The following is a 15,776-nucleotide window of genomic DNA, read 5'->3' on the forward strand; positions in this document are numbered from 1 at the left end:
TTTTAGTCAATGCCTTTGTATTTGTTTCTATTTTTTTCTATTTGTAAAAGAAATAAAGACATAACCAAAATATCATCAAATCTTGCCCAAATTTCTCAAGTGCTGAAATTTAAATGAAAACATATGGTGTTTCCCAGATACTTTAGAGAGTATCTCTTTTGAAAGCACATATCCTGGACATTTGTGAGTCCAGATGAGGTATAAAAATGATAAATATTGAAAACAGATATGTACAGAAAGCTTATGGCAAAGTATCTACAAAGGGATCCATTTGCTATTTTGTGAATAAGCTTGCTTCCTCCTTATCTCTCTCTCTTAACCAACTATCTAAACTGCCAACCCTTCCTCAAACTCTCTACTTATTTATTTGTCTTTCAGAGTTTTTTTCCTTTTTGGAAGACCACCATAACGAAGGGGCATTCTCAAATAGAACAGTTTGGATGGGATCAAGAATGAATCTCATCGAACACTCCCACTTACCTGTCACAGAAGAATTTTCTCTTTCTGACAATTTATTTGGTGAGTTGTCAAGTTCATTTGAATACAAGTAAAAACAAAGTGCAACTTGGAAATATAGGAGAAAAAAGCCTAGATGATGAATCCAATAGAGCCTGGCAAAAGTTTTTGTTCCTTCTAAGTACTCAATAAACATTAGCTACTATGCAAGGTTAGAGGTAGCTCAGACCTTGGATTTATTGAACCTAATAGTCTTCTTTTTTATAGATGAGGACTATAAGACTGAGAGCTTTGTGACTTGTCCAAGGCCATGAGGCTAGATAATTAACAGAGCTGGGAGTAGAAATGGATTCCGGGTACAGGCTAATTCTGATATTATTATAGCATGTACTAAAGTATGAAATCATACTTCTTATGGTTTAATGTTATACCTATAAAATGCTGAGGTTACTTAGATTATAGTTTCCTTTCCACTATTCTTCTTGTGCTGGGGGACATATGGCACAATGTCATGATTAGTCATTTAAATTGGATTGAGGACAAACTGCTCCAAGTTGTTTTCAGTAGATCTGTAACTAGATGATACCATAAAATGATATATTGCTTCACTTTATGCATTTATGAAAAAACTCATTATAAAGAGTTTCAATTGGGAACATCAGCGAAGACTGAAAAGCAGCAATATTTGGGATGGGGTAGGGAAGCCTTTTGCCACTTGTAAAATAATTCCCTTCTGTATAATAGCCCTGCTGGGAAACTTAGATGCTCCCAGTTTTCTACTCTACATTAGTGCATGGACCATGGTAGACTATGATAGTGAAAATGCAAACATTTGAAACTCCACAAAATTCAATGTTTAAAGGCATGATCCCCTATTTGGTTATAGACATCCTTGAAAGAGATTAATTAATAGCTTATGCTATTACCTACTAGTCATTAGCATCTTAGTGTGTAATGGTTTAGTGGGTCACTTCCAAGGAGAGGTCTTTATTTGTATTACCTGTTTACATATCTACCTGCCCCATGCAGTATAAGAGCATTTAAGGGCAGTGACCATATTTTATTAACCCCAGTTTGCATTTGATAAATAAGAATCAAGTAATAAATAAAGGAAAGGAGAAAAGAGGTTTAGGGGGAAAAAGAGATATTTACCAGTAACTCTCAGAAAGACCAATGGCAGTAGTAATTATTTATGAAATGCCGGTTCTCAGACATACTTGTCTTATTTCTTCCATTTGGCTTTTCTTCATCATGTGTGTGCATTCAAGGCCAATGGGCCCTACTTCCCTATCCAGCTACCTGACCATTTGCTTCTGGTCTACCCTTCTATTAGTCCTTAAAATAGTCAGTGCATAGACATCTTCATAATTTTTGTCTACTAATCAGAACTCACAGGATAATTAGAACTCTAAGTGCATTATCATAGACTAAGGAAAATTTCACCTAAGATTATTTTTTCACCTCACTGAAATTTTATGATTACATGGTAAGATCTCTAAGCAAGCACGTTAGATTGAAGGCTGACCTCATCAAACATGAGGTGAAAAAGATGTGAGCAGATAGAAAAAAGTTGTGGGGGTGCTGTCAAGTTAGAAGCATCTGGGAATGATTGCTTAAGGAAGCACTGTGACTCATGCTTTCAGTGTTGCTTTTCCTTCAGCTCTCCTTTGCTAGACCACGTTCTCATCTTGTTTCCTAACACTGTCATTAAGATTTCTGAAAGTATAAGCTGCGTGAGCTGCAAGCACAGCTGTTAATCCTGGCTGGAGCAGTTTCCTCAAATCTTCATCTGGTCTTCTCTCCTGATAAACTAATATCCAGTGTGGCCATTGGGACACATTTTCCTTTTCTGCACTAAGTTCTAGTGCTAGCTCTAAGTATTTTTATTACATCTCTTTCCTCCCAGGCCCTCAGCCTCACTCTACTTAACAAACCTGAGCTAAAGGTATGCCGAAGGGGTGGATGAAGCCTTGCATTTTAATTTCCTTATTCCTCCTCCCCATCTTCTTTTGTGTCCTGATGACACTGATGGATTCTTTGGGCTTCCCACCCTGAGCTTAGGATGCAGAGCACCAGGGAAAACACTCTGCCCCATGGATGAGTAACTGGCAGTGCCTAACTCACCATTCCTGGTTTTTGAGATACGCCAGAGACTCGCAAGTGTTAACCCATGGGCTCAACTAGCTGGAGAGTGGAGTTCTTTTCCAATGGTCTGTGTAATGAATAACAGCTATCATGTTGTTACAACACAGGAGAGTGAGGCTTATGGTAGAGAATATGGATAGCTATTATGTCTTTACCCAAACATTGAGTAACAACTATATATTGGGCATTGGAATAAAGCAGGGAATAAGACAGGCAAGATCCTAGAGGAGGGTAGACTCACAATAAACATGCAAATAAATAAAGAAGCAAAATAACATTAGGTAGTCGTGAGTGCTACGAAAACAACAAGAAAGGGTGATATCAGAGTAACTGGAAGGATGGGGCTATTCTAATGTGTGATCGGAGAAGGCCTCTGAGGAGTTGACAACTGAGTTGAGACTGAAAGGCAAGAAGCCAAGGAGAACATTCTAGGTGGAGGAAATAGTAAATGCAAAAGCTCAAAATCTGGAATAGACTCGGAAGGGCCTTGTCTTTTCATTTTTATTTAGGGCAGTTGAAAGGGTCTAGAGAACTGGCTCTGGACCTTGCATTCCCATTAACCAGCAAGAGTAAAAGGAGATTATTAGACTGGGAATTCTGGAACCACTGCCTAGTTTTAACATTTGAGTACACAAATTGCTACAGTTGTGCCAGAAAGTGGTGACTTGGACTCATTGGTACTCATTCGGCACACGATGTGACTTTTAAGGTGGCATTAGGTATGGTCCTCCCCCATGCAGGTGACTATAAGGGCCATAATGAAATCTCCATGTTAGGACATTAGGAAGACAATATGAAGATTATTCAGTAAATACTGATGAGTACTCACTCATGGGCACCAGAGACAGTCATGACCTCTGGAGTGAGGCCTTTCAGTGTCTTCCAGAGGTGGCTATGGACCCCTCACTCTCTGAAGGCTTTGCTTAAGGGGAAGGGGAAGCAGCTCCACATGTATGAACGGTTACCCTGAGGAGAAGAGCCCGAAGCAAGGACTTATATGCAGGCAGTTTATGTGAGAGGTGATGATGGGTTGTGGAAGCAAAAGACTAGGGTCATGAGACAGGGAAAGAGGAAAGCCAACATGAGATGAGATGTGAGGGTCACTGAGGTGGATGGGGGAACCTGACACCCCTGGGGAGTAGCATGGAGAATTGTCTTCTGAGGGACTAGGAACTGGTACAGTTACTAACAGGATGAAGATCACCGTTGGGGGCATGAGCTCTCTGGCACTTCTGGGTTGTGCTTTTACTACTCCGAGTGGAATCAAGCCAAGTGGTCTCTCTCCTATGATGTTGGAGAAGTTCTGGGCAGAAAGCAAAAATTGTGTGGCATGCTCCTGAAATGACAGACTGAGTACAAGGTGAGTCTGAGATCACGTGTGATCATTTGCTGTGGCTACAGCTGAAATGAGGGGTTGGCTGAAGGATGTGACACTGCCACCAGAGGGGTTTGCCACATACTATAAATGGGATTTTTCCCCCAAATCAGTTTAAATACTCAAAGGAAGGCTAAGATTTTGAGGGGGAAGGGGGATAGTGCGGATTTGCTCTATAGTTCTGTTTTCTTAGGCTGGTCCTTGCAGAAAAGAAGGAAAGAACCTTAGACAGAGTGGAATTGTAGAGATGGGGCTGGAATGACCTTGTGAGGTCCTTTAATTTATTCTGCAGCCAAATGTCCCTGACAAATCCAGATGGGAATCTAGCTCATTGGTAACTCAATCCACACACAGGACTTGGCATGGAAGGACATGGTGACCCAAAAGACATAAGTCTCTTTTCCTTTGGGACATCCTGCAAGCCAGGAAACTTGGTCAAATACTAATTTAGTGAATTGAGAAAGGCTTCTCTGATGAGTGAAGAAGGCAGGATCTTTATGCAATTAGTGCATAATAAAAGGTAATAATGGCAAAGTCCACAGCTTCCCATGGTTTGCAATGGTGAATAGGGTAGGAGATGGCATGTTAAATACAACCTGTGTATTCTTTTAGCAAATTGTGCTTTAAGAACTCAGAAAACTGCAGAATTTCAGACTAACAGGAAAGCATTCTAACAATAGACAGAAGAAGCAAGAGAAGGTACTGTCTCATGCTCCCCTACCTATTGTTCCCAGTGCAGTGAGTCCTGGTTCTCTTAGCTTAGGGATATGGGGGAAAGTTCACTGAATGTGAGTGGAAATAAGCAATGAAATTGAGAGAAATAGTCTTGGAGGCCATGGAGACATTCTGAAGTTTAGTTTTGTCCCTTGTAAACAGGGATAATGATGACACGTCACAGCTTGCTAGGAGAATTGAATGGCTCCGTGGGAAAGGGTTCTGAAGGCATCACATAACATAATTAATCCAGAGTTTGCAATGTAGTTGTTATTATTTAAATTGTTGAAATGACAAACACCGCTCTACTCGTTAAGGGAAGGAAGTTCTATTTATCTTACATTGTTGAATGCAAAGAATCTTCATGGAGCCAACAAAAACCAACAGTATGGAAATAAATATCTGGGTGCCCTAAAGAAGGAAACACATGTTCTATCTCATCTTGATATTACAGCATTGCTAACAATAGCTGTAGAATCCATGTTTTTATATTAATTTTTTCAGGATATCTAATAGTCTTTCCAAAGACCCATTCTGAATGAGGCCCAGCAAGTGGCAGGAGGCCTCTCTCCCATAATCCCTTTCCTTTAGCTATTTTTCATTACTTTGTGCTTCTCTCAGCTGCTTATGCCTGTTTTCTCTGAGTAAAGCTTTATTTTTATTAGAAGATACTTACTTTGGAATCAAATTCTTGCTTATGTCTTTTGCTTAAATTAAAAGAATCTTTCAGATGTTACAGAATCAGCCAGATGTTTTAAAATTCAAGGTCTTGAGATGCAGTTTTGTGGAATATTTCTGAATTTGACTTCAGGTATCTGAATTGACTGGGTTTATCTCACTGGGTTTAACTCAAGTGAAGGTAGTTCTGATCTAATGGGTAAATCACAGCCGAAAATTTCCAGAAGATGGAAAGATACCATTGGCTCAGACAAAACTGAAACTTTGTTTTAGCATAATTTAAGTATTGTTTCTGACCCACATCTTTTCCACAGATTTATGCAATATCTAAGATTCTTATTAATTCACTATGGCTTGGTTTTTTGCTCTCCCAGGAATCTCAGATCTGGTAACCCTTGTTAGTGGAGTTAAGAAATGGTAGGATGTAGAGAACCACCGACGGAGACCTTCTTTATGGCAAAATGGACTACTACTTCTTTTGATAAGGCATGAATAGTTTGGAAAAAGCATGGAGGGAGATGAAGAATTATAGATAGGTGATGGGCACTTGTGGGCTGGTGGGCAACTCCATTGCCATCCACGGCCTTGCTCTCAACCTTGCAGGCTAAGAAACAGATCTCAAGGATGTTCAGAATAAGCTGAGGAAGGTTGACTATAAAATCAGGTTGCAAACTTATACATCTTCAGGAATAAAAAAAATTGTGATAATGGTAACAGCCACTATTTCTTGGGTGCTTTCTACATGACAGATATCATGCTTAAATACATTTTAGATTTGTTAGCAGACTTCTTGCATTCAAGTTCATCTCTGTCATTTATGGGTATGAGGTCTTAGGCAAATGCCTCAACTTTATGCAAGTGACTTGCTTTATTTAATCAAGTTCTCAGAAGAATGCCTGGCACATCATAAGTGCTCCATAACTATCTGCCACTGATATTAATTCTCACAACATCCTATGAGGTACATACCCTTATTATTCCCTTTTTACTGGTGAGAAAGCGGAGATTTAAAGATGTTCAATAATATGCTTAAGGTTCCATAGGTAATAAGTGGCATCCAGAATATAATCAGGATAAGCAATTAGAATTGGATGGTTATGGAACAAGGCAAAGAGAACACTTCACCTTCTCAGTGGAGAAAGACTTTCCAATGAGATTAAATTACTCAAAGTCTATTGACCAACTCTCTTCTCAAGGATAGTTTTCAGAAAAGCATTGCCAACATTGGCTCTGGGACTTCCCTTTTTTCATGGGTTCATAGCTGATACTCCCACTTACCATGCATAACATGTCATTCACATTGCTCCCAAGTACCATATGCAACAGGACCAATAGAACTTTCCATGATGATTTTTTTTAACATATAATGTATTATTTGTTTCAGAGGTACAGGTCTGTGATTCATCAGTCTTACACAATTCACAATGCTCAAAAAAAAAAAAAACTTTTCATGATGATGAAATATTCTAGATCTGCTTTGTCCAGTGCAGTAGCCACTATCCATATGTGGCTATCAAACACTTAAAATAAAACTAGCATAACTGAGGAATTTATTCTAATTTAATTAAATTAATTTAAATTTAAGTAGCCATATATGGCTAGTGGCTAGTATTTCAGTGCACAGAATGGCAGGGGAAAAATGTATTTTTAGAAAAAAAAACAGCATGAGGCAGTTGGGCATCACTAAGAGAGAAGCAAAGGGGTCCAGTCAGTCTTATGAGAATATCCTGTGTGAATTTCACTCAGCAACAACAGTTTCCTGGATCAGCTAAATTGTCCTACTCATTTCCTTGTTAGTATAGCAGTTTCTGAGGGCAAGAGGCCCATTTGTTTGACCATTGAGAAAGTCAGTAGAGAATTCTTTTTTAAAAAATAATAAGATTTGGGCGCCTGGGTGGCTCAGTTGGTTAAGCGACTGCCTTCAGCTCAGGTCATGATCCTGGAGTCCCGGGATCGAGTCCCACATCGGGCTTCCTGCTCAGCAGGGAGTCTGCTTCTCCCTCTGACCCTCTTCCCTCTCGTGCTTTCTATCTCTCATTCTCTCTCTCTCTCTCAAATAAATAAATAAAATCTTTAGAAAAAATAATAAGATTTACAATGAGATACCACCTCACACCAGTCCGAATGGCTAAAAATTAACAAGTCAGGAAACGACAGATGTTGGCGGGGATGCAGAGAAAGGGGAACCCTCCTACACTGTTGGTGGGAATGCAAGCTGGTGCAACCACTCTGGAAAACAGTATGGAGGTTCCTCAAACAGTTGAAAATAGAGCTACCATATGATCCAGCAATTGCACTCCTGGGTATTTACCCCAAAGATACAAATGTAGGGATCCGAAGGGGTACGTGCACCCCAATGTTTACAGCGGCAATGTCCACAATAGCCAAACTGTGGAAAGAGCCAAGATGTCCATCGACAGATGAATGGATCAAGAAGAGGTGGTATATATACACAATGGAATATTATGCAGCCATCAAAAGGAATGAGATCTTGCCATTTGCAACAACGTGGATGGAACTGGAGGGTGTTATGCTGAGTGAGATAAGTCAATCAGAGAAAGACATGTATCATATGACCTCACTGATATGAGGAATTTTTAATCTCAGGAAAGAAACTGAGGGTTGCTGGAGTGGTGGGGGGGGTGGGAGGGATGGGGTGGCTGGGTGATAGACATTGGGGAGGGTATGTGCTATGGCGAGTGCTGTGAATTGTGCAAGACTGTTGAATCACAGTTCTGTACCTCCGAAATAAATAATGCAATATATGTTAAGAAAAAAAAAGAAGAAGAAGATAGCAGGAGGGGAAGAATGAAGGGGCAGAAATCGGAGGGGGAGACCAACCATGAGAGATGATGGACTCTGAAAAACAAACTGAGGGTTCTAGAGGGGAGGGGCGTGGGGGGATGGGTTAACCTGGTGATGGGTATTAAAGAGGGCATGTTCTGCGTGGAGCACTGGGTGTTATGCACAAACAATGAATCATGGAACACTACATCCAAAAAAAATAATAATAAGATTTATTGGGGCACCTGGGTGGCTCATTCAGTTAAACATCTGCCTTCGGCTCAGGTCATGATCCCGGGGTCCTGGGATTGAGCCCCACATTGGACTCCTTGCTCAGCAGGGAGCCTGCTTCTCCCTCTCCCTCTGCCTGCTGCTCCCCCTGCTTATGCTCTCTCTCTCTGTGTGTCAAATAAATAAATAAAATCTTAAAAAAAATAAGATAGAAGATTCAGAGATAGTTTGCCCTGGTTTACATCTTCTGGGTAGCTCTCCCACCCATGGTCCTCCCAAGGCAATGATAGCTCTGGGGTTGTGAGGAGAGGAGAATGAGGTCAGAAGTAGACTGAGGATTGAGAATAGCTTTGCAAACCATAAGTCTTAATTTGGCAATCCAAACTGAGACATAACCATGGACCATCACTCTTTTCCTCTTTCATGGCAATGAGGGCAAGTGTGCCTAAGTGTTTCAACCATGGAGTTTGAGTCAGAAGACCTGGTTTAAAGTCCTAACTTAATGCCTCACTAATCGCATGACTTTAGACAAATCACTTAGCATCCTGATTTTCCTTGTAGAGTCTATAAAATACAGTAGAAGATAGAGCATCATAAAAAATACCTTCCTCAGAGGATGCAACTAGGATCAAATGATGTAATGCATATGGAACCACTTGTAAATGTGTGAAGGCTATAGAAATGTCTTGGCAATGATGATTGCATTTATATAGATCACTTTTGCCTTTCAAACTGCTTATTTATTGTGTTTTTATCTTCACAACACATCTATGAGGGAAGTAGGGCAGGAATTATTATCTATGTTTTACCATCTGTTGATGTAGACAAATGAGGCCCACAGAAGCTGAGAGACTGACCTAAGGTTCTACAGGACGTCTGGTTGCATTAAGTGTGAGCTTAACCCTGGGCCTACTGAATCCTATTCCAAAGTCCTCTCTTCCAAAAAATAACCAACAATCATAGGCTTGATATCCACAGGTTATGCTGCAGAAATTATTCCTACTCAGTAAGCAAGCCACCCTACAACCTGAGTCCAAAGCCAAATAATCATAACATCAATGTAATGATGGTGTGTAACCACCCACTGTGCTAAGCATTTATAAACATTATCTTATTTAATGCTCATAGTAACTCTATGAGGTTGTATGGTTATCAGCCCCATTTTACAGGTGAGGAAATGGTGAAAGAAAATGGTTCAGGAATTTGTCCATGTCCACAGAGCTAGTGAGTACCAAGGGAGTCTCGTTGTATTAGTTTGCTGAGGAGCCTGTAATGAAGGATCAGACTGGGTGGCTTAAAGAACAGAAATGGATTGTTTCACTGTTCTTCAGGCTAGAAGTCCAAAATCAAGAGGTTAGCGGTTGATTCCTTCTGAAGCCTGTGGGGGAAGTGTCTATTCCTGAACCTCTCCTTGGCTTGTAGATGACTGTCTTTTCCCTGTATCTCTTTATACAGTCTTCTCTTTATGTCTGTCTGTCTCAGTGTATACATTTCCCATTTGTATAACGACACCAGTTATACGGGATTAGAGGCCACCCTCATGACCTCGTTTTAACTTGATTACCTCTATAAAAAGCCTCTCTCCAAATAATGTCGCATGCTGTGGTGGATTAGAACTTCAACATACCAGTTTGGAGGGAGAGGACACACTTCCACTAACATTGGATATAAACCCAGATCATTTGGCCTTATACTGTTAAGCATTATGCTTTAATGCTTCCTGACATAACAAAATTATATGGATAGGAACAAATGTCAAGACACAGAGCATGGCACTTGACCCCAAATCCACTTTTAGAGCCACTGAACAGAAACCTACTCTACATATTAAGTTCTAAACCTGGAAAGTGCTCCCCAAAAATATTTAGCTAAGACACTGGTTTCCAGCTTACTAGGCAACTTGGCATTGAGGACTTTTCTCATAAACATTTACAAATATTCTTCTCTGTAATGAAGTTAATCAGTAAACCAAAGAACCTCTGGCCTCTATTGCTCCTTACCTAGTCTCATTTTCAGTTGCTGTGAGTAAGCTAAGAATGGTAATGCAGTTTCAGGGGTTAGAAAATCCAATTCAAAGTAGTCCTCGCCATAGGCACACATCATCAGGATTTATCATGGAAATGATGAGCATGAAGCCTGATAAAGGTAAGACACTATTCACAGGTGCTCTTGGCCGAATCTTTGCAATTGGACTGAGGAAGTGGGGGGCTTTTGTTTGAGATTTTAGCAACAGATCTCTGTCGAAGATGTCTCAGTCAGATCTGGAAGACTGGGGTGAGAAGTTGGGGCGGGGTAATTTTTGAGGATTTGAGGCAGGTGAGTATCTCATTGAGATAAAATCTAAGTATGTTTTCCCTAAAATTGTTCATTAAATATTATGTGAAATTAGCAAGATTTTTTCAAGTTAAACACTAGGCAGTTCTAACATTAATGCCTGTAGACACTTGAAAAAGCACTTTGAAGTACGTTACTTAATGCAGTGTTTTAAAAAATGGTATGTCTCAGATCCTAGTGGGTCATGAAGTCTATTTGTGGCTTATGACCACCATTGAAAATGAATAGAATAGAACAGAATAGAATAGAATAGAACAGAATAGAATAGAAACAGAGTAGAAATGTCAGAATGCACTTCAAGAAGTGAGGATAAGTGTTATTTCATGGAAATCTTGTTTCAATTACTTCTACATATGTTTAAGTGTACAAAGGAATTATGATATAAAATGTATTTCAAACTATGGGTTGTGGTGAGAAAAATAAAAAGAGATTGAGAAACACTGATTTACTAAATTAGTTTCATAGCAGATTTCTCCCAAATCAATGGAAAATCAGATGAATAAAGAGTTCAGCTTTAGGCTTAGGCTATTTGTTTTCTCTGAAGTAAAACATAGATTATAATTAAAATGTAGACTATATAATATAATATTGTCTATTTTAATATTTTTTTCAAAACAGAATCTTATGTTTTATATTTTCACTTAAAAGAGAAACTCTAATCATTTTTACAATAATTATAATTTTGAACATATTTTTGATCATAGACTTAGCAGCATACTATTTTACTTAAATATGATGTATAAAAGTGACTGACACTGTATTTAGGAAATTAGTTAGAAGGCAGGAGAAGCGAATTTTTCCATCATTTCCATTTAACAGATATTTATTAAGCACACTGTGTTAGGCTTTGTGTAAGGCATCAGGAATGAAAAAAAAAAGGTGGCGGGGGGGGGGAATATAACCTAATATATTCCCCAAAGAGTTCACAGGCTTACCACAACAATAAAATAAAATGCATTGAATGTTTATTCTGTGTCTGGCACGATGCAGTTTACATTCTTTGTCTTAGCTTATCTGTATTACAACCTTTCACCCAGGTACTGTATTATTCCACATTATAGAGGGAGGAAGAGAAGCTTAAAGAAGTTCAACATCGTTGCCAAATTCATTCATCTAGCAAGTTGCAGGTGAATTGAATCCAGATTTGTCTATGCAGCAGGGCCCTTGTAACCAGTGTGTCATACCACTTCAAGTTTAGCGTAGAGGACAAGCCTATAAACAAACCAAACGATTGTATATGCTTCTGTGTGCTACAGTAATGGTGCAGACAGAGAGTACGCGAGATTAACCAAGGGGAGCTAGGAGAGGCCTCACAGAGGAGGTGATCAGCCGGCTAGCCAGGGAAAGGCACCAACGTCGCAGAGGCCACGAATGGCCAACAGCTTACAAATGAAGCCGTATCATCTAGTTAAGAAACCATGGATTAGGATTAAAGGAAGGCAGAGAAGGCAATTTTCCCATTCATGAAACATTTTAACAAAAGATCATGAAACATTTACTATGGTCAGCATTGTGCCAGGGGTAAAAAAATGGATATAATGTGAACCCTTACCAGGCTCATCAGGAACAAACTGTGAGATCATGGCAAAGTGCCTTCATTACAACATGAACCTGATTCTCCCATTTGGGTACACAGGGATTTTGATCACAAACTCCTGGTTGCTAGTCACATGTGGCTATGTAATTTTTAATTTTACTTATTAAAATTAAATAAAACTTAAAACTCAGTTTCTCAATATCACTAGCCACATTTCAAGTGTTCTATATTCTTATATGGTTAGTGGCTACCATATTGGTGATACAAAACATTTCTATCACCTCAGAAATTTCCCTTAGATGGTATCCCTTTAGAGAAACTGCTGAATGCTAGAGACTCTCTACTCAGAAGAGTTTTGCTTTCCTTTGCAGGAGGTCTCAGACACCCCAGGGGTCTGTCTGTTCTTGTGTTCCCGTTTAAAAGCTCTTCCTAGGAGCACCTGGGTGGCTCATAGGTTAAGTGTCCAACTCTTGATTTTGGCTCAGGTCATGATATCAGCAGGGTCCTGAGATTGAGCCCCACCTTGGGCTCTGTCCTCAGTGGGGAGTCTGCTTGAGATTCTCTTCCTCTCCCTCTCCCTGTGCCCCTCCCCTGCTTGCGCTCTCTCTAAAATAAATAAATAAGTCACAAAAAAAAAAAAAGCTCTTCCTAAACTCTCAGGGAGCATTACCTGTCATAAAGGAGTACAAATTCCCCCACTTTTTGATATACTGATTCTGGAAAAGCACTGATAAATCTAAATTTATAGGTATATATTCATATATTATTATTCCCTTTAAATTGTATTAAAATAGAAATAAATTTACTTTTTTAGAAAGCATATTTTAAAGTTGACCTACTCTTTGCATTCCACATCTGATGCTCTATCAGAAAGTTCTGGTATTTGTTTGCTTGTTTTTGTCCCAGCCCTTGACATCTCTAGACACACACATACACACACACAAACACACACACACAAACACATGTGCTCACATGTATAGAGAGTGACTGGGGGGGCCTTTTGTATCTGTATTCTGTCTCGTTCACTATTGTATTCTCAGAGGCTAGCACACTGTCTGGAAAATAGCAAGTGTTCAGTATATATTTATAATTGAAAGAAGTATCCTAAACTTATGTTATCAAAACAGACCAAGTGTTAATAATTACTAATTAACTATCAGCTAACTATTAAAATCAGGATTTTGCTAGGCTCTTTAGGAAACAAACATGTTTTTTGGCATCCAACTTATCAAAACCTTTTCTCAACTACTTTATTCTATACTCAGAACAACCTTATGAGATAGCAGATAGCAGATAGCAAGCCTGGGTGTTAATAGTCCCCTTTTACAGAAGAAATTAAAACAGAAAAGTTTTAGGCAGTCGTTCAAAGTCTCAGTCAGTTAACGATGGAAGTTGTTCTAATCCCAATATTTTGGGTGATGTTGACCATGCTGGGCTTTTTATTATAAGTTGCCTGCATGCTGTGGAGATTTGGTGGGGACACTGAAATATTACAAGTGGATGTGCTTTGAGGATAGAAGCATTATTTAGTAATATTATGTGCTGTTCTCGTATTCTTACCATGTTTTCTTGTAATAGTATCCATGTTTTTGCAAAAGCTTTCCATTTTGCTTGAAATGATTCCAAAGACCGATATGATATTGATACCATAATCTGACTTCAGTTGGGACTACATTGTGTCTGTTGATTACAAGAATACTAGTTTTATTGAAACAATGCATTGCGATCTTGGAATTGTCACGTGAGGAAAAAAAATCACACATTTCCCTGGATTTTGTAAAATCCAGATTCTATCATTAATTGTTTGACCTCAGGCAAGTTGCTTCACCTTACTGGATCTGCAGGCAGAAAGATTCTGGGTTTGGGGGTGGGAACAGGTAATTGATGGGGTAAGATCAGTTGGAGGATAAAATTCAGCAATAAGTATAAGTGAAACTAGTGCTTTTAATGCTTTTCAGTTCTTTTCAAACCTATTCACTCAACAAATTTTAGTCATATTTAATTATGAAATAGATCAGGATTTTGATTATATTTTATCTCTTCTTTTCGCTGTAATCATATCGTCTTTTCATATTCTTCCATTTTGTGGTAATAAGACAAGGCACCATTGCCAAACTTTGTCAGATATACTGACTCAGTGCTGGTTTTATATGGAGAAGTCAGGCATAAAAGACAGGAAGTTAATTTTTGCCCAGATAGTGTATACTTTGTGCTTCGACAATCTTTTTCTGGATCAATGCAGAAAGCATTCTTTTCAACAAACTTTTGATATGCATATATTCCACTTTGCCATTATAGAAGAGCCCTGAATTCTCATGCCCGTAGTCTATTAGTCATATACTTATGGAGATTTTAGATATAAAGGAGAACTTTAAGGTCATCGAACATGAAGTCTTTTCTTTAGAGATGACCAAAGGGCAGCCCAGGGGAGGATAGGTAAGTACCATGTAACTAGACTCAGAACACCCAGGGACCTAGAGTCAGGGAAGACTTCCCAAGAGAAGCTATACTTAAAAGGAAATTTAGAGATAGATAAGTGGAGAATAGTGAGATGAAGCCCTGTGAGCAAATGGCTATGTTGCAGAAGGTTCCAGGCTCAGGAAGCAGCAGAGCTCAGGGTGGGGAAGGGAGGTCCTGAGTCTGGAGGCAGCAATGCACATTCAAGGATTAGAGAAGTCAAAACAGGAGAAATGGCTGGAAAAGAAAAGGTAGGATCAAAACTGCCATCAAAACTGGGGTTCATCAGTAGTTTCAGGAATTTACCCAAAGTCCCACTGTTCATCGGAGGTGGAGTTGGAATTTCAGTCTAGGGTTGCCTGACCATCCTTTGAAGAGTTAGACACATTTGTATATTCTCCTCTATCTTATTTAGTTTATTAAATTTTTTAGTGTTTTGCATAGTTTAAATATTTTTATTTTCTAGAGTAGTAGATTGTGTTTCTAGGAAATAGAAGCATTTTCACAACCTGATAGTTTTCTAATACCTAGAGGTTTTATAGCTAAAAGTCTCATTTTGTAATAATGGCAGTAGAATAATAATTATTATTACTATTTTAATGGCAACTATAATTTATCAGGCACTCCTTGTGTGCCAAACATTTAGCGAAGTGCTTGGCATGCGTTATCTTGTTTAATTCTCACATCAACCTAATGAGGTACCTATTATTCCCTGGTTTATGAAGAGAAATTTGATCCTTAAAGACATTAAATAAATTACCAACATGCACACAGAAAATAAGTAACAGGACTGGGATTTGAACCACACTCGCAATTCCAGGCACTGTACTCCTTTTTTTTTTTTTTTTAAGCTCCTTCTTTGTTTTACCATGATTAAAATACTAATCTACATGGCAAAGTTACAAACAGTGGAAAGACTGTGCAACCTCCCACCCCAGAAAACAAAGCAACAATCTCACTTTCCAGTCACCATCATCCAGTTTCTTTTGTATCATGCAGAAATTTGCCTTGTGCATGCGTGTGCACACACACATTGTTCTTTTAATACCCACATAAATATATATA

General features: G+C 39.0%; 1 protein-coding gene across 5 annotated transcripts in view; it reads left to right on the forward strand.

The window, feature by feature from the left end:
- Positions 1–440: 440 nt before the first annotated feature.
- Positions 441–15,776, forward strand: part of NR1H4 (nuclear receptor subfamily 1 group H member 4) — a 57,312-nt gene continuing 41,976 nt past the window's right edge. For 3 of the 5 annotated variants that reach the window (XM_088025666.1, XM_028121636.1, XM_028121637.1), the window contains exon 1: positions 441–519. In XM_088025666.1, coding sequence (XP_087881792.1) covers positions 441–519 — 79 coding nt within the window. Of the gene's footprint in view, positions 520–10,419; positions 10,529–15,776 lie in introns of those variants that run through there. The other 2 variants (XM_028121634.2, XM_028121635.1) reach the window with 1 other exon arrangement.

Source organism: Eumetopias jubatus, unplaced genomic scaffold, assembly GCF_037043125.1.
Source record: "Eumetopias jubatus isolate StellerSeaLion01/CBP00866 unplaced genomic scaffold, mEumJub1_p1.0 scaffold_8, whole genome shotgun sequence".
Taxonomy (NCBI): Eukaryota; Metazoa; Chordata; class Mammalia; order Carnivora; family Otariidae; genus Eumetopias; species Eumetopias jubatus.